This window comes from Fistularia commersonii, chromosome 10 (genome assembly GCF_037954325.1).
Source record: "Fistularia commersonii isolate RoL2024-O1a breed Wild chromosome 10, RoL_Fcom_v1.0, whole genome shotgun sequence".
Lineage (NCBI taxonomy): Eukaryota > Metazoa > Chordata > Actinopteri > Syngnathiformes > Fistulariidae > Fistularia > Fistularia commersonii.
In genome coordinates, this window is record NC_141293.1 from 1,047,605 (window position 1) to 1,069,622 (window position 22,018).

At 41.6% G+C, this 22,018-nt stretch overlaps 2 protein-coding genes across 4 annotated transcripts in view; one reads left to right on the forward strand and one right to left on the reverse strand.

Moving 5' to 3' along the window:
* The window catches only part of LOC147230049 (arylsulfatase I-like), a 42,187-nt gene extending 36,422 nt beyond the window's left edge, over positions 1-5,765 (reverse strand). The window contains exon 1 of the mRNA XM_086153169.1: positions 5,661-5,765. The gene's annotated coding sequence lies outside the window, so the exon portion shown is untranslated. The remainder of the gene's footprint in view (positions 1-5,660) is intronic.
* Positions 2,822-22,018, forward strand: part of LOC147230050 (uncharacterized) — a 34,124-nt gene continuing 14,927 nt past the window's right edge. The window contains exons 1-5 of one of the 3 annotated variants that reach the window (XM_086153171.1): positions 2,822-4,745; positions 5,566-5,810; positions 7,826-7,881; positions 10,560-10,717; positions 12,447-12,631. In XM_086153171.1, coding sequence (XP_086009297.1) covers positions 5,706-5,810; positions 7,826-7,881; positions 10,560-10,717; positions 12,447-12,631 — 504 coding nt within the window. In that variant the 5' untranslated portion in view covers positions 2,822-4,745; positions 5,566-5,705. Of the gene's footprint in view, positions 4,746-5,565; positions 5,811-7,825; positions 7,882-10,559; positions 10,718-12,446; positions 12,632-22,018 lie in introns of those variants that run through there. The other 2 variants (XM_086153173.1, XM_086153172.1) reach the window with 2 other exon arrangements.

Sequence of the window (22,018 nt, forward strand, 5' to 3'; positions counted from 1 at the left end):
GAAAAAGCATATGACAGGGTGCCAAGAGGGGAGCTCTGGTATTGTATGAGGAAGTCTGGAGTGGCAGAGAAGTATGTTAGACTGGTGCAGGACATGTATGCACGCTGTGAGACACTGGTACGGTGTGCTGTAGGGGTAACCGAGAAGTTCAAGGTGGAGGTGGGACTCCATCAGGGATCAGCTCTGAGCCCCTTCTTGTTTGCAATGGTGATGGATAGGCTGACAGATGAGGTTAGACAGGAATCCCCATGGACCATGATGTTTGCGGATGACATTGCGATCTGTAGTGAGAGCAGACAACAGGTAGAGGAAAATCTAGAGAGGTGGAGGTATGCTCTGGAAAGGAGAGGAATGAAAGTTAGTCGCAGCAAGACAGAATATATGTGTGTGAACGAGAGGAACTCGGGTGGAGCGGTGAGGCTACAGGGAGTGGAGATCAAGAAGCTGGAGGATTTCAGGTACTTAGGGTCAACAGTCCAGAGCAACGGAGAGTGCGGAAAAGAGGTGAAGAGACGGTCCAAGCAGGTTGGAATGGGTGGAGAAAAGTGTCAGGGGTACGAAGAGATAGAAGAACATCAGCCAGAATAAAAGGAAAGGTGTCCAAGACAGTGGTGAGACCAGCGATGATGTTTGGACTAGAAACTGTTCCAATGACCAAAAGACAGCAGGCAGAACTAGACGTTGCAGAGATGAAGATGTTGAGGTTCTCTTTGGGAGTGACCAGGATGGAGAGGATCAGGAATGAGTCCATCAGAGGAACAGCACATGTTAGATGTTTTGGAGAGAAGGTCAGAGAAGCCAGACTGAGATGGTTGGGTCATGGACAGAGGAGGGATAGTGAATATATTGGTAGACGGATGCTGGAATTGGAGCTGCCAGGCAAGAGGTCTGGAGGAAGACCAGAGAGAAGATTTATGGACGTAGTGAGAGAAGATATGAAGGTAGTTGGTGTGAGAGAGGAGGATCCAGAGAATAGGGTTAGATGGAGAAAGTTGATCGCTGTGGTGACACCTGAAGGGAAAAGCCCAAAGAAGAAGAAGATGTTCTGTGTCTTCTGGTTTTTTTACTTGTGAAGCGTCTTTGAGTGCCATGAAAAGCGCTATACAAATCTTATGTATTATTATTATTTAAAATTTAACAGCAATTTGCTCCATTACATTGCTGAGAATCATGCATTCTCAAATATTCTGCACTTATTTCCCACCTGCTCTCTCTTTAAGATGACAGATTTATTTAAATAATATCGCATTCTGTGGTGTAAAGGATTATTTTCTTGTAAGTTAAGTTTTTTTTGCCTGAAATGCAGATACAGGAGAAACAAAAAGCTGAGAGTTACATAATGTATAATATTTTTGCACATTTTCCCATCGTTCTGTGTGACGGGAATCTTCTCATTCACTCGTATTTTCGTGAGGAAACGGTTCAGCAAAACAGAATTATTTGCTCTTAATTGAACATTCTTAGACTTACACTTGATTTTTATTGCTAAATATCTATTAAATAAAAATACTTTTAGTGCCACTGAAAACCAATTAGATAAAGCCAACAAAGCTAATAAAGGCTCCTTCTTTTTGCCATCCAAGTCAGTTGAAGAACGCTCTATTTATAAACAAACCTTTCAAAAATGACAGATTTACGACGACGACGACAAAAACAAACCCCAGAACCTGAATAACAGTAAAATCATGGGATTCTTTAATGAAAGGATCAGTGACTGTGACACTCTTAAAAACAAACTTTGAGAACTTTTAGATGGTGGTGGGAAGGAGGACACTGAAGAAACTGTGGTCCAGCATGGGCAGCCTGGACCACATCCTGCACCTCCTGCACCTTCTGCACCTCCTGCACCTTCTGCACCTTCTGCATTTCCTACACCTCCTGCACCTCCTGCACCTCTTGTACCTCCTGCACTTCCTTCATCCCCTGCACCTCCTGTACCTTCTACACCTCCAACACCTCCTGCACTTCCTACACCTCCTGCACCTTCTGCACCTCCTGCACCTCTTGCACCTCCTGCACTTCCTTCATCCCCTGCACCTCCTGTACCTTCTACACCTCCAACACCTCCTGCACCTCCTACACCTCCTGCACCTTCTGCACCTCCTGCACCTCTTGTACCTCCTGCACTGCCTTCATCCCCTGCACCTCCTGTCCCTTCTACACCTCCAACACCTCCTGCACCTCCTACACCTCCTGCACCTTCTGCACCTCCTGCACCTCTTGTACCTCTTGCACTTCCTTCATCTCCTGCACCTCCTGTCCCTTCTACACCTCCAACACCTCCTGCACCTTCTGCACCTCCTGCACCTTCTGCACCTCCTGCACCTCTTGTACCTCCTGCACTTCCTTCATCCCCTGCACCTCCTGCACCTTCTACACCTCCTGCAAACCCCTGGACCCCCTGCACCTCCTGCACCTCCTGTACCTTCTGCACCTCCTGCACCTTCTACACCTCCTGCACCTCCTGAACCTCCTGAACCTCCTGCACCTCCTACACCTCCTGCACCTCCTGCTCCTCACACTGGATGGACAGCGGAGAAGCTTCTCCAGCAGACGGTTGCAGCTGGCTGTCCAACAGAAAGATCTTTCCTACCTCGTGCCATAACTCTGCACAGAAACTCGCGCTCACCAGTTACTGCGCTACTTTGCTCATTATTTATTCCCGTATAATCAGATGGAAGAGCAGATGGACCAGAAACAGAGACAACCACCAAAAGACAGGAGGCAGAGATGGAGATGTTCTCTGACCAGGATGGAGAGGATCAGGAATGAGTCCATCAGAGGGACGGCACGTGGTAGATGTTTGGACAGAAGGTCAGAGAGAGGATATATTGGTAGACGGATGCTGGAACTGGAGGTCTAGAAGAAGACCAGAGAGAAGATGGATGGATGAGGCGAAAGAGTGAAGAAGATCCAGAGAAGGTGAGATGGAGAAGGTTGATTCCCCTGAAGGGAAAAACCCGAAGGAGAAGAAGAATATTGGTAAATATGAGACTTTTTTTTTCTTTTTTTTTTAAGAGTATACTTTTATACTTTTACACTTAAGTTTATTTTATTCCTTTTTTTTTGCACGAATATTCAGCTTGTCTTTTCCCTGCGTGTTGAGCTGCTGCTGCAAAACAATTTCCCAAACATGGGATCATTGAAGACCATCAGATTTGCTTTATTCACCAAGTCATGTTGCAACTTCAACCAACTTTGTTTTGGTCGACGATGCAAAACAGACGACATGTAACTGTTTAACTCCTCTTCCTTCAGCCGAAGGGAATATTCAAATCTTTGTACTTTTTAAGACCTTAAAACACTTTATAGCCTTGACTTTGACACTTTATAGTTTTATTTCTTATTCCCCTCCTTCCTACTATTATTTATTATTGTTATGTTTTACTTGAAACTCTGGCACAACAATTTCCTTCGGGATAAATAAAGTTATTCTTATTTTTAAAATAAGTGAAAAGGAAAAGAGTGTGTAGATTGCGGCCGTCACCCTCCATGCAGAGCGGATGAGACGCTGCAGTCTGGCCTGGTCTCAGGTGGGACCATCTCATATCATCTCATATCTTCTCATATCATCTCATATCATCTCATATCATCTCATATCATCTCATATCATCTCATATCATCTCATATCTTCTCAAATCATCTCATATCTTCTCATATCATCTAATATCTCATATCATCTCATATCATCTCATATCATCTCATATCATCTCATATCTTCTCATATCATCTCATATCATCTCATATCATCTCATATCATCTCATATCTTCTCAAATCATCTCATATCTTCTCATATCATCTAATATCTCATATCATCTCATATCATCTCATATCATCTCATATCATCTCATATCATCTAATATCATCTCATATCATCTCATATCTTCTCATATCTTCTCATATCATCTAATATCATCTCATATCTTCTCATATTATCTAATATCTCATATCATCTCATATCATCTCATATCTCATATCATCTAATATCATCTCATATCATCTCATATCTTCTACTATCTTCTCATATCATCTCATATCATCTAATATCATCTCATATCATCTCATATCATCTCATATCTTCTACTATCTTCTCATATCATCTCATATCATCTAATATCATCTAATATCATCTCATATCATCTCATATCATCTAATATCATCTCATATCTTCTCATATCATCTAATATCTCATATCATCTCATATCATCTCATATCTTCTCATATCTTCTCATATCATCTCATATCTTCTCAAATCATCTCATATCTTCTCATATCATCTCATATCATCTCATATCTCATATCATCTAATATCATCTCATATCTTCTCATACCTTCTCAAATCATCTCATATTCTCATTTCACTGAGACACTTTATAGTTTATAGTTTATTTTTATTTCTAATTCTGCCTTTTCTTATATCATTTATTACTGTTATATTTTCTGTAACTCTGGCACAGCAATTTCCTTCGGGATCAATAAAGTTGTTCTTATTCTTAAATCACCTCATACCATCTCATCAAACCACTGGATAACAATCAGCATAAATTCAAAGGGATCCTTTAATCGTAGAAGCTTTATATGTGATCATTAGAATAATTTCCGTTTTTTTTTAATGATTACTTTTCTGTTTTAGCACCTGATTCTGAAGGTCAGTTTTGCTGAGTGGAGCAGCAACATCTCCGGGCCGAGGAGGCGGTGCTGGACTTCTGGAAGAGTCATGGAAGAACTTCCGGAGGTGAAAAGGGTAAATCACAGATATTAACTTTGTTGAACCTCGTGGGGGAAATTGTTAAAAGTGCCACATAAATATGAATGTAAATTAGAAAAACCCAAATGACTAAATAGGAAGCGGAGAGAACGAGGACATGGAGGATAAGAGTGGACAACAGAATGAGAAAAATAGGGGTGAAAATAATGTCATGAATGTTGGGTTTCACGCCGGTGCTTGTTTTCTGTGTGATTTTGGGGGTTGCTGGGAATTTTGCAAGGAATTCTTTTTTTTTTGTTTTTTTTGTTTTATTTTTACCTGGAATTAAGCTGAAACAGTGAGTTGTATTGCAGACTGTGGCCAACAACACTTATTGCTCATTAAACAGATATTTTACCTTCACCGGGTAAAACGTGCAATAGACAACCTGAACTAAACAACAACATAAAGAGTGACCTGGCAAATATAAGAATTAAAGAAATAAAAATAGGCAGGAAGCGAGTGGGCTGAGACCAAGAAAGATTATAAAAATAAAACAAAACAGAGTGTTCGTGCATGAGGGCTATCAGACTTTTTAATTCCTCTTCTTAAGCTGCAGGAAATCTCAAAATCTTAACCCTTAAAACACTTTATAGCCTTGATTTTGACACTTTATAGTTTTATTTGTATTTCTTATTCTCCCCCCTTTTTTTTTTACTGTTTAAACAATTTCCTACTATTATTTATTATTGTTATGTTCTACTTGAAACTCTGGCACAACAATTTCCTTCGATATAAATAAAGTTTTTCTTATTCTTATTTCCCCCTTTTTTTCCGTTTCCGTGGAAACCCCACTTCCTGTGACGTAACCAAAAAGGGGCGTGGCCAGAGAAGCGCGGAACAACACGTGCAGAACCGACCCGCGTCCGTCCGTCAGCCGAAGTGCCAACAAGTCGACGATCACCTTCTTACCTTCTGCGTGTGTGCACGGCGTGCACGGCGGCCGGACGGGACGCGATGTCCACGGAGGACGATTCCACGCTGCTGTTCCTCATCTTCCAGCACCTGAAGGTGCACGGTTACCAGAAAGCTGCAAAAGTCTTGGAGAAATATGTGACTCAGGTGAGAAGTTGGTCTTGTTCTCCTGCGAAACGCGTTTTTTTTTTTTTTTGTTGCTGCGTCACCGCCGCGTGGAAAGTGTGTGTTCGGTTATATAAGCCCACGAATGGATGAGAAATGTGAATTATGAACGGTCGGCCGCTTGCAGAGTCTCTTCTGGCCTCCGGTTGAGAAAAAAAGAACACGATGTAACGCACGGAGGGACACCGGGTTCCGAGCTGCACGGCGGAGGCGGAGATGGATTTTATTCCGCACAGATTTTATTCTAGGATTTTATTCTGCACAGAAATAAACACAAATATCTGGAGTTTTATGCGCACGGAGTCCAGAGAGCCCACGGAAAACGGATCCACGCGTGTATTCATGTTCTTTCCTTCGGGAAATCAGTGTTTCAAATAGTTTTTTGTTGTAACAAAATATCATTTATCCTTATTCATTTGCATGTTTTTTTTTTTTTTTTTAATATTAAAAACGCTCCGTTTTTTTTTCCCACTTTTTTTGATATGTAAATGCATTTATATATATACATATATACACTGCTCAAATAATAAAGGGAACACTAAAATAACGCATCCTGGATGTGAATAAATGAAATAATCTTGTGAAATAGTTTGTTCTTTACATCGTTGAATGTGGAAACAACAAAATCACACCAAAATGATGAGTGGGAATCAAATGTTTGAACCCGTGGAGGTCTGGAGTCTGAATGAAAGTAAAAACACCCCAGTTTGATCACACGTCCATGTAACGTCATTAAAACAATCCAAATGAATTCCCAAGTGGACACTTTGATTTCACACAAGTGTGATTGACTTGAATTTACATTGTGTTTTGTGTGTGTGTGTGTGTATAGATGTATGGATTAATATATTTTTTTTGATTTTTATTGAATTTTTTAATAAAAGCAAATAAACATCATGTTGTAAAAAATATAATAATTTATCCTTTATTCATTCAATTTTTTTAAATCTTAAAAATACTCTTATTTTCATGTTTTATATATGTATACCTGTTTTACTAGATATATATGTATGTTTTTTTTTAGATGTGTAGTAGTATTTGATTTTAGGATGTAAACTGGGGTTAAAGTTGTGCAGCAAACTTCGCTGCTAAGTTCTCGGGAATGCAATGTCAGCCGTTTCTCAGATGTTTAAAACAATACATGTCAAATATGAGCCAGCCGGTTGTTTAACGGTTGTAATTTGGTTACATATGATCTTTCCAAATAGAAAACAACAATTAAAATCTAATTCTTGGACAGGTTGAACCATGTAAAGTTTTGCTGACTGAAGAAAAGTCGGAGTGTCTTTAACACCACTTTTTCAGCAGTTGTTTTCTTTCTTGTTTTAAATAGTTGGAGATAATATCAAACCTCTTTTGTGACTATAACTTTTCATTATTGCTAAACTGGCATATTTTAATGATATTTATTGTGACGTTAACCTTGTTCTGTCAGGAGTCCATAAAGCAACATGTTAGACTGACGTCGGTTTATCGTCCAGAAGACGTTTATTGATAAAACAGGGACGTCAAGTTCTCTTCAGAAAGACGGGCTTTGGAAATTAAATTCAGGTTGACATTAAAAACAAGTCACAGCAACTGAAGATGTTCCATGCAATGCAAAGATTTTCCAAAAAAATGATTGTGTAATCATGTTAACATTGACCGATTTTGACGGTGAAACCCAAATATCTAGCAAAGAACCGATGAGCCGGCGTCTGCTCCGAACGTTGCTTCGTGAAACCGCTTTGCCGTCATTTTCATTTTATCCTTATATCCAATTTCCTGCTGCATATATTCATTTCCGGGAGACGGTAGCACGTGCGCCACGGGGTTTTTTCTTGTTTCCCTTCAGACCGGGAGTTTTGTTTTTCTTCCCTGGGGAGGTTTTCAGCAAAGTAAAAGTATATTAAAGTGGTGTACAACAGTTAAACGTGATTTAAAATGCGCGTCCTTTCAAATATCTGCTCTTCACGTCGTGCTTCCTCGGTGCTGAAGTGTTTTTTCTGTGTTTCCAGGTGGAGACGCCAAAGGAAAGCTCCAATCTGCATGACATTTATTCAGGCTGGATGAAGTAAGTCAGTCTCTGTACAATATTTGTAGGATTGTTGTCTGAAAGTGGACATAATGCACACCAAAGTGTCGCACAATTCCGTTGTGCTCCTAAAAACAAGTCAGACAACTCTGACTTCTGATAGTTTTAATGTCCTGAAGGTGTGTGAGACACCCAATGTGCACAAGCCATGCTTAGCAATTTGCATTTTTTTTTTTTTTTTCCTCAAAACATAATTTTAAAAAATGGTGAATTTTTTCAAGAAAAAAAAAAAAGAGCCTACCAGAAAAAAAACAATACATTTGAGAATGTTACGTATCTTATTTACACTCTGATTGAACCGATTTCAACAAAAAAAAACGAAACAGTTTTGTTCAGCATTCAGTGATGAAACTATTCAACTTATGTGTCTGTGAACAATTCAACTCCAAATGAATCGAAACTTAATTATCAAGCAAAATACTGTCTTATCCTTCGGGGCGAACGACACCATGTTCTTTCAGGAGGGGCAGAAAAGTGTCACCCTGCATTTAAACTCCAACATTAAACATGATCGCTGGAGTAAAATGGAATGCAGCAAATATCATCTGCTTGAGCGTTAGCTTTCGGAAGCTGATATTGTAATTCAACAAACCTTGATGGATCGGGTGGAGTTTCTCTGGATGACACACAAAAACATGAATATGTTGTGTTTTTGTGTCATTTTTATTCTCATGTTCACGTTTTGGTATCGAAACAAATACGCGGGCGAGCATCGGTTATTGGCTTCATCACCGAGTCGGGCATGGTCGCATTTCAGCACGATTCATCTCACAAATCCGGATGATACGAGATAAATGGCCATTTGACACCATCGGATTCGACCAGACACGGCGTTTTGTTTTTAAACCGTATAGTTTTGATCGTATCGTCAAAAAGAAGGGTTGGTTGCAAACTTAATATGGATGAGCAGCGAATATGTCAGCCTTGCACAAGTGGAAGCACAGAAGCTCAGAAAGGTCGGGGTGGAACCGTCAAATGAATGGGTGACAACTCTTAGTGTGTGTGTGTGTGTGTGTGTGTGCGTGTGTGTGAATGCATTGCCTGGCTCTCTGCCTGGTGCATTCTGGCTCTGGCGTCAAATCCCTGCCACCCGGTTCAGGATTAAATGGGCAGCGGTTGAATGATGACATCAGCCCATGTCCTGGATTTCCAACATGAGATGTCAGACTTCTACAATAATACTATTATTATACTATAATATGAACGGTAGAACAGGAAATGTAAATAAGATGTTTTGGTGTTCAGGTCAAGGTCTTGACCTCTTGGCTCTACCAATGCTATTTAAATCATTTTAAATTTGTCACATTGAATAAGCGAGGTGGGACGGAATAATTCCCTTTTTATATGCACTCTTTACGTTTTTTTTCTTGTGTTTAAATCACTTTTTCGACACCGTCGAGTCGCATTTCAATAAAGGCTTCTTCATTTGACAGGCTGTGAATGTGTTATGCATTATTGACTAATTCAGGCTCTGCCTTATTTATAATGTATAGGCTCACGACGATGCGTGCGAAAAAAAATGTGCTATAGCAACACCTTTAGCATCTATTCTTTTTAATCAAGAAGAAACAAAAATACATTGCAAGTAACTTCTTTGCACTTGGATGATTCGACACGATCGGCTCCGTCAACATGTTTTCTTCTACAATCCAAACAAACCGGATTGAAGCGACCAAACTGTTTGCACGCCGTTGACAAAACTCTCAATTAGCTTATAATGTGTAAATCCTCCGATATAAAAAAGGTGATTTTCTCGCATGCGGATGCAAAATTAAGTTTGAGTTTGCTGGCAGTGATTGTGTTAGCGCTGTGCTAATTTGTCTCTATTACATCCCGTTAATAGTTTTGCCTCACTTTTTCACTTTCACTACCCTTTGTTGTACCGGAAAATACTTTTCATATTAACAAATTTACCCTCCGCGTGATCCGAACCTGCTCGTAAGTCCAGGATTTTTGTTCTCCGGGTTCAGCGTTTCCATAATTATCTAATCAAAAAATAGCTCGCAAGTGATTTTGAAGCCAGGAATTTTAATTTTAAAGACAAATTATAGGTTAGCCCAGAGATTTTTACTGTTTATAGTTGAATAAAAATGGTTTTAACATGTCAAACTACTCAAATGGTGGTGGCGGTTCTGCTTGGCGAAGCACAAACATTAAACCCTGATGATTAATTGAAAGTTATTTTTTGATAGAGTTTTCAACAGAATGCTAATTTTGAGGTTTTTTTTTTTTTCATGGCCCCTGATCCCAATATTAGTTGATCTTAGTACTTCATGGTTTTCTATTTACCAAAGCAAACGCTCAAAAATAACAACTTTGCAATGACGTTTTCTTTTTGTTTTTTGGTAAATTGTGCCCAGTATCGGGTTTTTAGGATCATATTCAAAAGCGCCGAACTCGACTAAAACATAGAAGAGTGAAATTGAGCATCTGACGATCAAAACAACTCAATCCTGCTTTATCTTGGAAACCAAATTCAGTCAAAATTGAAGTTATTCACAACCCCGAGGTGGGGATAATATTGGTTTTGACTGTGCATACATGTCACAGTGTGCTGTATGGCTCTAAAACCTTCCCTTTCTGCAGACAAATACGTGATTATGAAAATACAGCCACTTTGATACGGGTTTATAGCTCGGGATACTGCGTTTGTGCAGGCTGTGCTCACTTGCCCAGGAGGCCAAACAGGAGACCGATAATCCAAACACCTTGAAGGAGAAGACCATCAAACCAGAACCTGCTTCCAGTGAAGAAGAAGGTGTCGACCAAAAGCTCTCTGGGACCAATGACGAGGATCACGTGGACGCCAAACCAAGTGAGTTGTTTGCTTTCTACACATTTTAAGTGTCGTGAATCTAAAAGTCAGGCCTTAATTCCAATGTACTGCTAAAAATCCACCAAGTAATAACACCAACTGTGGCCTAATGAATGACATAGGTTTAGTTACCTGTTATAAAAAGTGTAATTCAATCAAAAGTTTGATGAGTGACTCAAATGTTTGTTCTGATTTTGTTGATGACCATCCTAAATTTTACCTTGACTTCAGATCCTAAAACGACGTGCCCTAAGCCCAAGTGAACCTCTTCTCCCTGACCATTTTGCAACTATTTTAACTTTTAACAGGCGTTATTTCCTCCCTACAGTCACATCCTTCTCGGTCTCTTAACGTTTCCATCCGTTGTCAACCACCCATCTGGGATTGGGTCGCAGGGCGGCAGCCGAAGCAGAGGCCCGGACTCTCCTTGGCCTCTCGGTTCAACCCCTCTGGGGGTTCTGGAAGCGTTCCCAGGCCAACAGAGACACAGTCCCTTCCAGCTTGTCCAGGGGCTTCCCTTGGGTCTCCTCCATGTTGGACACCCCCAGAACATCTCGCTAGGGAGGCGTCCAGGAGTTGCCCTAACCGGATGTCCGAGTCACCTCCTCTGACTCCTCCACGTGGAGGAGCGGCGACTCCTCTTTGAGCCCCTTCGGATGGTTTAGCTCATCACTAAGGGAGAGCCCTGAAACCCTGTGGAGAAAGCTCATTTTAGCCTCCTGGATCCGCGACTTTGCTTTTTCGGTAATGACCAACTACTTGTGACCACAGGTGAGGGTAGGACGGTAGATCGACCGGTTAATTGGCAGCTTTGCCTTTTGGCTCTGCTCCTTCTCCACCATGAGAAGCTCCTTCTCCTTCTCCACCATTGTCCCCGACCCGGAGTGGGCTCTCCACCTATTTCCGTCTGAGAATCCTGGTCTCGGGTTATGAGGTGCTGGTCCGCTTCACATTTGGCTGCACAAGCGAGAGCTGGAGATCACGGTCAGATGAAGCCAACAGAAACAAGTCATCTCCAAAAAGACCCGATCCCGAGGTCACCAAACTGGATCCTGGATCCGCAGCCTGGTCGCGCCTCGTTATCGTTTGTGACGAGCACAGAAGTCCAGTTACAGAACACCGTTCGGAGGGACTGTTCCTCCCCGTCATGCCTTTCCAGATCGCGCTGTCACTACCCATGTGAGTGTTGAAGTCCCCCAATAAGATGAGGTAGTCCCCGACAGCAGTGCTCTCTCGCAGCACCTCCATCAACCCTAAAATGGGTAGGTAGTCAACTAACTGTGAACTGCTGTCGGGCGCATTCAACAGTCAGAACCCGAACCCAAACCCGAAGGCCGAGGGAGGCTACCTTCTCGTCCACCGGCTTGATCCCCAATTTTCAGGCGCCAAGATGGGTGGCCTCTCACCGGGGAGCATCTCCAGAGTGGAAAAGAGTCCGACCCCCCTCGGGAGGCCTGGTTCCAGAACCCGAGCTGTGTGTCGAGGTGAGTCCGACTACATCTAGTCGGAACCTCTCAGAGGTGAAGTTCCATGTTCCTAGAGCTTCTGCAGCCACGGATCGGACTGCCGAGGTCCCTGGCTCTGGCCGCCACCCAGCTCGCATCGCACCTCCTATGGGTGGTTAGCCCAAGGGACTTTCTCAGTTAGTTCTTATTTGTCTGTTTTACTTGTTTCTTTCAGTCTTCCAGACTTATTTTGGCTGTTTAAGCATTTCTACATCCCTCTACAGTTTGTGCTCCAGAGTCCAGGGCAGATGAGTCACTTGAAGCAGATGCTGAGACCTTCTCTGAGCAGCTGCTCGAGGTTAAAGATCCAATGAAAACACCAGTCTTGGATAGCAACTGCTCCAGCCCTTCTAAAAGAGAAGAGGAAAAAGACAAGGATGAAGAATTGGAAATGAAAACACAGCAAGAGGTGTGTGGATTCCAGTGGCAAATCCTGCTCAACACATTATTAGATTATTTTTTTTTCCCCCTTTAATTGTTTTGTAAAGAGACATTTTGGCGTTACAACTGGGTGCTTGCCAGTCTGAGAAAATGGTACTGGATGAAAGAAAATGTATTTTTTCTCTCCCCATATTGAAAAACACATGTTGCTTTGCAGCTGCTCAGCTGGAGATTTCGTTCATCCAGTTGAACTCAGCCTTGGTTCAGGTTTATAAGAAGCAGCACTTTCTTTCCCCAATCTGGCTCGTTCTCACCCGACTTTATTGCTCTTCGGGGCCTTTTGTGTGCTTTGTCAGGTGTTGCAGGGATATACGATGGCTCTCATTGTGATGGAGGCGGGAGAAAAGGTAGGCAAAGATCAGGCAGGAGGACTCGGTTCAGGGTAGAATAAAAACAGTTCCACGTATGTCATTGATTAAATGGCAGATTTGTTATTTGGTGAAATAGGTTTTATGCTGTTTCATGTTATCATGATTTTCTTGCCTTCAAGACTTGTATTAAATATCAGTGTTTTCACTTGCATCATATTTGAGGTGAACCTCACCTGGTTCGTGAAGGTTCTCCGTCATCAAGGTCACGGCGAATTCTTGACGAAACCTTCTCGTCTTGGTAACCGGACTTGAGTATCTTCGCTTGAAGACGTTTCAGTTCGGATCTGAAGAAACTCAACCCCGCCTTCACTTTCCTACTGACCTTAAAACAGTGGTTCTTAACCTGGGTTCGATCGAACCCCAGGGGTTCGGCGTGTCAGTCTCAGGGGTTCGGCGGAGGTCAAGACACACATTGGTGATGACATCACCGGCCGCAGGTGATCACGCTACATAGCTCGGCCTATCCGTGCTGCGGGGATTTTGGCGCGATCGGTTGTTGTAACTTGTGACTGTCGTGATGGTATGTCATGTGATTTCTTTCTTCATATTTGAATCCCTTCATACTAATTATGTCGGGCAGCCAGAACCGGCCCGCAAGGGGATTCAACCAGGCCCGCAGGATAATTTGAAAGTGAAAAAATGCATAAAAGACAAGGATTTTTTTTATTTTTTATTAAGTGCAATTCGAGAATTTTCCGCTAGGAGGCGCACTATTTTGGTCAGAGTAGAAGACAAACCGCATCACTGAGACGGACCAATCAGCAGACGTTACCGATGCACCACCTGCTGCTTGTTATGACGTCGTTTCTACCCTGTTCTCCACCTCCTGCTACGCCCACATTAGCCAAAATGTCGTTATCAAAACAGAGAAAAGTAGTTAAAAAGTGTAGAATTTTCAAAGAAAAATTGACTACGTCAACCTTTGTGCTCGGCGTGTTTGCAACAAGTTTCGGTATTTTAGGAATATAATTTACGGCGCCACTACGAGACTCATCAGAGCGAAAAATATGACAGCTTGCAAAGAAACTGAGAAGAGATAAGATCAACGAATTGTTGGCAGGTCTGAGGAAACAGAAGTCCACTTTCACCCAGAGCTGAGAAATCAGTGAAGCAGCGGTAAAAGCCAGCTAGCTAATTGCTAGTGAAAATGTGCAATTTAATGTTAGTCAGCAGCTTCACTACAAACGAGTATGTTGGAATTCTACTGTTCATGCAACTCCATGCGTTTTCAGTGTGTATTGTGTGTGTTTGCATGTTTCATGGATGAAGTTTACACATTTACAGGTGAATACTTTCTTCTTTACACATTTAATAGCACTCTTTTTAGTTTGTAGGGTGAAGGCAGGGATTCAATTTAGATTTTATATGCACATGTGGAAATAGTTTAAAAATCCCTTTCTTTATAAGTCTCATTTAATCTTAAAGTGCATTACTATATTTTTCAATACCAATTACTTGTTAAAGTTTTGTGCCTTTGTACGATCAGTGGGATCACATGATCACATGATTGCAATGCAAACATGTGAATGATAGAAGTAAATTGCACTTTTGTCGCAGGAAATATGAGGTGTTTCATGACATGTTTTGTAAAGGGTTGGTCATTAAATTCCAAGATTTTCTAATGTCCTTGTACTTCTTTACACCAAAAAAGAGGAAAGACATGATATTTTGGTTATTTATTGTTGAATATGCTATTATTTTAATTGTCCGGCCCACTTGACATCGACCCAGGCCGTATGTGGCCCGCGATGAGAAATGAGTTTGACACCCCTGAACTAGATGGAGTGAACAACTAGCTATCTCATTTAGGAATGTAGACAAGATACAAGTGATAGTCTAACTTTCGAAGCAGCTTTACAACTTTATTAAAATTTGCAACCGGAATTCTGCGAATGTGGATGAAACCGAGCAACCGCTGCATCTTGTGTGTTGCCATGGATGCATCACTTGCAGGGCACGCAGTGTCAAAGAGATCGGCTCTGCATCTTGTCCGCAAGCGACCACTCATAGGTGAAAATGTGTTTGGGTGTGAACAGGGTCTTCGTCCTCTGGTCGGTCTGCGCTCGCTCGGCAAAAAGCCGGCCGGTGTCCACGTCCACGGCAACGGAAACCCGGTCAGTGTCATGTAGGAGGTGTTGCCCTCTGCGACTGCGTGTTGAGATGCTCCTTGTTGGATCAGGGAAAGAGTGTCCCGGTGTAGTGGCTCGGACCTCTGCTCACCATCGCGTCGTATGATTTGATTTGAATCGGTTTTTGGGTGTGGCCAGTGTATCTCTGCAGCTCTTCAAGGCATGCGCTACCATAAGACACCCAAGTTCCTTTTGTCACATCCTAAACTTCCAGTTGAAGACCTGCCAAGAACATGTTTGCAAGGTGGACCTCCAAGGGCTTCCGTGTTGGTTGAAGAGGCAGGCGAGGTCAGGCAGGGAAAGCTGAAGGGGACCCTCCTGGTTCCTGCTCGCGAGATCGGACCTCGGCGGTGTCCATTTTGGGCAGAAAGGCCACTCCGCCTCGGTCACGCAGCTCTGGAACTGCAACTCTGTACTCCTGGTTGTTCCGACCCGGGATGACAAAACCGAAGCTGTTCCGTGCAGAAACTGGTCAAGTCCAGTGGGGTTGGTTTCAAGCCCAGCAGGCGTCGAAGTTCTGGACAGGTGAGACCGACCTGTGTGCGGAGGGTTGTCAGGTCGTCTTAATTCCTTTCTGGAAGCTTCTTCAATGACCACCCTTGTTGATCATGTGGTGCCGTGAAGCTAGTTTCACACTTGCTCTAGGCCATACCTCCATGCAGGGTTGATGGAGAGACCCATCTTGGGCACCGTGAAGCTGCATCCTTCTCGTCGTCCTCCTGGGTTTGGGATGGTGAGGAGGTGCTGTCAGACTGTTGTTGTGAATTCTGCTTCGTAATATAAAATCGGAAGTTTTATTGGACCGAGCGGTTTCCTATTTCTGGAACCCATCCCGGATGTGCGTTTATTCCTCATGATTCGGACGTCGCTGTAAAACCGGCTGATTCGAACAGGGAGGACACAGTTCCATATTTGGTTTCGGCGCCAGTTAACCTTGATTTTGCGATACAACAAAAGCTTCTTGTGGTAATACTGAGGTACGTGTACATTTCCATTCCATATGTGCAAGCTTCTACGAGGGCAACAATTTAGGAGCTCTTGTGCCGGATGATGATCGGCAAAGATGTTTCCACATGATTGCCGTTGGACGGAGCAGGTCTCCTTCCCTCACCGTTAGATTCATTCCTAGAGTATCACCATCACTGGCCAGAGCAGGTTTTTAGTCTTTTACTTTTATTTACAGTAAACCCTTGTTTTTCGCTGGGGGTTACGTTCCAAAAAGAACCCAAAAAGAACCCATCCGTGAAGTATAAACCTTTATCTTTTTTTTTACAATTATTCTCCAATTAAATACTCTATTATACATTGAAAAGAAAGAACAAACCATCTTACAGGCTCAATCATTTGTTTCACAAATAAAAGTACTGCACTTTAGAAACGTTTTTTTCAACAAATAACTTCTGTACTGTACTGTCAAATAATAGTTTTAATCATCAATGTGAACAGAAGGTTTCAAATTAGCAGATTAGCTCCGCCCACCGCCACCTTATTGCTGCTGTGAAACTTATCGCTGCTGTCGTCCTTATGTTTTTTTTCTTCCTTCTTTATGGAACGAACGGAAGAGGCATTAATTCCGTAATGCCGACCTCCAGCCGCATAGCTTTTAGCTTCCCTTAGCATGTCCAGAAGTTTAACTTTATCTGCCATAGATACTATCTTCCGCTGCCTTTTGGGCCCTTTTGTCGCTCCAGAGCGTTTTGTCAACATTATGGGTTTCTCGAAATCGCAAGAGAATTTGCACGTACGTCATGCAAATTTGTCAAGCTGTTTTACGTACGTGTACATATTAAACTGCAACGTTATTGACGCACAGGTAGAGAAGAAGCGGAGTGACTTTTTAGCCAATCAGAATGCAGAACACAATGCACCATGCAAATCCAGGAAGTAGCGAAACCGTGAAAAGTAAACCGCGTTATAGCGAGGGATCAGTGTATAAAAATAATAGAGTATATGTATGCATATATATTTATAGTAGGCCTGCCTGATGTCAAGAGGCAAACCGTTAAACAATGTTGCTGAAAAGACAAGTCTCTCTTGCCATTAGTCTTGGTGATGTTTCTAAGATGGAAGAAGGCATCTGTGATGAGCTCTTCAATGTGAAGCTTGAAAGAAAGCATCCTGTCGAGGAACATATCGAGGTTCCTCGACTCAACGCCGCCATCCAAGAACAGAGGGGAATTATCGTAGAGGTGATGAAGCCTTGCTGGTCCGGTGATTTTCATTTCTGTCTTGTCTTAGTTCGGCCGCAAAAAAAAAAAAAACAGGTTGAAAAAGTTAATAATCAGCTCTTAATAGTAGCCAGAAAGGCGGCACGTTTAAATGTATCCAATCCATCAACGTTTAATGGCATGTGCAGCACTGGAAGTCGATTTGAAATGGGTGCAGAATCTGGCTCAAATGTACTATATTTATATATAATGAAACCAGAAGAAGACCTAGAACAGAACCTTGGGGAACCCCATTCCCCACAGCACAGGGCTCGGAAAGTATTGTTTAACAGAACACTGTGAGGTCTCTGAGACAGGTAGGAGTTAAACCGCTTGAGGACCAGACCTGGGATGGCAAAAACTTCTCCTGCCTGTCCAACAATATACAATGATCCACGGTATCAAGAGCAGCCCTTGGGTATCGCTAAAATAAGACCGATGACGACCGAGTCGACTGTACGTAACAAATCATTTCTCCAAAAGCAGACTGAACCGCCTCGAAGAATATTTGCTCATAGATACTGAAAAACTGATTTGAGGCTGAAAAACCTCTGACTGAACGTCCAGGTTTGAGACGGGTCTGCAGTTTGTCAGCACGTCAGCGTCCAAGCCAGCGTTTTAATAAGGCTTTAACCACTGCGGTTTTGAAACGGGGAAAACGCTGAAAGTAAGTGAGACGTAAGACATCAGGCCCGAATGTTACCCATAATTCTTTAACAACCTGAGCCGGCAAAGGATCCCGTGAAAAGATACTACTTTGGGCTGCCATAAGAAAATAAGTAACAGCTGTCAGAGAGAGATGTTGAAAATCATGAAAACCAGGCTCGGCAACAGAGCACCGCTCCTCATCACTGAGAGATTCATTGATCCGACCTCTGAAATACTCAATATTATTGTTAAAATACACCAAAAAGTCCTGTGCGGACAGATCGGCGCTGCCGAGCCAAATGGAATTATTATCTGGAATTATGTTTGTAAGAAACAATCGAGGTGGAACAGCTTTTGCATTTGACAGCATCGTCTGAAACGAGAGCGAACCTATCTATCCGTGCTCGATTTTAAAAACAATCTCAAGCCACCGATGCTTTCGAGTTCCATGGTTTGATGTCGGGTCCGTCTCGTACGAGTTCGTCTCAGCAGGAAAGAAACCGGCCTTTGGTGCCGTCATTTATGGGATACCGAGGCCAAAATGTCCAAATTGTACCTTTTGTATGTCTTTAGCACAGGGGTCGGGAAGCTTTTTGACTCGGAGAGAAAAGCCAAATATTTCTAAATATATTTAATCGAGAGCCATATAGTATTTTTAACATCTAATAAATTAAATGTCTTACTTTTTATGCAACCTCTGGTACTGCATGGATTTGTTCATTTTTTATCATAGCATATTAGACGTACCGCAGATCCAAAGGCTAATTTCTCTGTCCACGTAGCCTGGAACGCACGCTAATCATCGTCTTTTTTTTTCTCTTTTTGCCGTCTTTTCCGTTACGAGGGTTTACGCGGATAAACTATTTGACTATCTGATAAAATTGATTTCTTCACCTTTACAATGACCCGGACGTGCTCGGAAGCCAATGGTTCCCGACCCGTGAAATTAATCTTCGAAACTGATTTCTGTTTACTTTAAAATGACACAGTATTATGAAGAAATATCACAAGTATTTTAAAATGAGTTACAAACTGATTTTTACTTTTTCAATCCAAAATTTGTCTGGGAGCCGTATGTCGTCACCAGAAGAGCCGTAGCTTCCCTAAACTGCTTTAGTAGCTCGGTTGTCTGATCGCACAAGTGCTTAAAAACATTGAATATAGATGGTTGAAAGAATAGCTTGCTTTTTTAACTTCGCTAACATGCTAAGATAGTGTTGCCGCTAGAAGCGAGCGGAATATATGAACTTTATTATGAAGCGCAATCTATGTACTCTTAATTTTCAAGAGCTTCAGCATGTGCAGTTAGCATGCTACCATGTGGATAGGAAGCAGAATTTACACTGAATAAGTTTTGGCTTCAGAACATTTAGCAACACATGTCAGTATTCTGTGTAATATTTTTGGTGTGAAACAAATTTTAGGTGAAATCGACATGAATGAACCACCGGAAAGTTCACCTCTATTTAAAAACTTTGCAGATCAGCTGGATAACTTTGATATTTGTCAGCTTATACTTGGATTTTTTTTTCTTGCTATACATCCTGGGGGGGGAACGCCGCTTTTACTGTCGTGGGACATCACTCTCATGGACACACACACACACACACACACTCAAATAACTGCTGTTCAGTCACTGAAATAATGCAGACATTAACTCCAGTGTTGTTATACGCCTGTGAAACACACACACACACACAATTCTTGTCTACTTTTCTGTCCCGTCTCTGTCAGCTTGTGTTACTTTGTGCTCGTTGTTTCAAGTGTGTGATTGTCTGACTCTTTTATATCCACCAATTGATGCAGAGCAAGTGGACTGAAAGATAATCTTTTGACACGATCTGTGTGTCAAACACTGTATTTTTATACGTAAGCAACTTAACAGTTTTAGAACTTTGTAATGCCATTCCCGTTTATTGTTGATCACAGACGTTGGACCGAATTTAAAACAGACTGCATCGCTGTTTTTTTTTTTTTTTTGTTATTTTCAAGCTCCAGCGAGTCGACGTACATCTGCAAAGGCCGTTATTCATGCACCCTTTCGGATATATTTCTTTAGATTTATTGTCCCGTTGGTTCAAAGTTGGAAAAAGCTCATCTGAAAGACTCCCTCGATGCAGCAACAACCAACAAAACATCTGCTAAACTTGTCCTCTTGTGTTTAGCTCACTCTGGAAGAGGCTAACGCTAAGCGGCGCCTGGAAAGCGGCTCGTTGCCGAACGTCCAGCTCAGCGTCACCTGGTCCGGCCGGGAGGAGCTCGGGATTCGGGGGAAATCAGGGAGAGTTTGGTTCCAGGGTCAGCCGCTATTAGCATCCGAGCCACGCCGCTCCAGAATTTAGTTTTCATAGTGTAAGACCTGCGGTGGCCTGCAGGTAACCACTCTGAAATGCCTCCAACTGTTAAAAACGTCTCAACTTTGTGAAACTAGTTTTGTGCCGTATTTAATCGATGGTACGTTGAGTCACCACACGCCAGGCGAGGTTTGTTTTTTTTTTTTTTGTGACTGATGAAGAGATACAGTTAATTTAACACTTCAGTTAGCCGTTGCTTACTTCAGCAATTTTTGCGTCTGAATTGAAAGATAATCCAATGGGAAAATGATGAAAAATAAGATCCCGAATTATTCCCCAAGACTTGACGTAAGCTATCGAGAAAACTATTTGAGAAATACAAATGGATCAATTTGGCCTCTCATTTTTTTTGTAAATAAATTAAGCCGCTTTTTCCATTTTTGGATGGCTCGTGGTAATTGTCGAGTTCTATCGCAGCGTCTCTTATTTGGTTGAATGTAGCTCATCACGTCAAGATGAATCTTGATTTAGAACGGAGCATTTAGCAGCAAACATGTCGTCCCTGCCGTATTTCAAGGTACATTAATCACATTGATCCGTGACCTCTGTTATTCCGCTGAAGAGTTCTTTCCAAGTGTCCAGTTTTCTCCCTGAATGCTTTGATAACCTACTGTAATAGTTTTTTTAATGCAGCGCTAATTTATAATAGTGAGCTTATGCAGAAACGGGAAAGAAAAAAGGCTCCGGGCCATGGCAAAGAATAAATGGATATCCTTGGAAGAAATGGTGCTCATTCAGGATGAAACTGCCAGGCTTGTCCTCACATTCTTATTTATATTACTTTTTTTTTTTTTTTTTTTTTTTAAGAACGTCAGATGAGGTGTTTATGAAGTCAGCCTCATTTTTATCAAAAAAAATAAAAGAATAAAATTTCTCCGTTGACTTGTCAAACATTATTCTGAATTTAAATTGCTGTCTTTGTAATGTCTGGTGTACATTGGGAGAAGCTGTTTTTTATCTATTTTTATTTTATTTTATTTTTGTTTATTCAGACCAAACAAGATCTACGTTTCCATTTTCTGTATTTTCACAATGTTTTTTTTTTTTTTTAAACGGTCCTATGTTACTATATTGGGGATATTTTACATACATTTAATACTAGTATAGATTTATTTTAAATTACTTTGCAGGGCTCTAACAACAAATCAAGACAAAATAATTTGACCTGAGCTGATTAAAATACTTAAGCATGCAACATTTTCTGCACATTGACCTTTTTATGGCAACCATGTCTATTGTTGTTCTAAGAAACAAAACATCCCAGAGATATTCTGAATAAAAACGGATGTTTGGATTATTTATATGTGAAAAGAATAATGATAATAGCAAATGAGTAGGTTCCTGAATAACCTTGTGTGTTTGTGAGCAGAGATAATTATCTGACACTTGATTTATCTTGATATCTTGATTTATCCTTCAGTCCTCAAGGAGAAAATTAAAAACACCTTCCAAATTATCATTTTTTTAACACCTATGTGCTTTTGTGCCATAAATTAGACACATTATAATGATGTCATGTTTCTAGTCACCGCTGCTCTGATTCATGCAATAGACACTCTATACAAGTGTCATGTTTAGTAGGAGGCAGGAGGACATCACACAGGGTGAGTTAACCTCCTAAGACACGTGTTGTTTACTTTTTATCA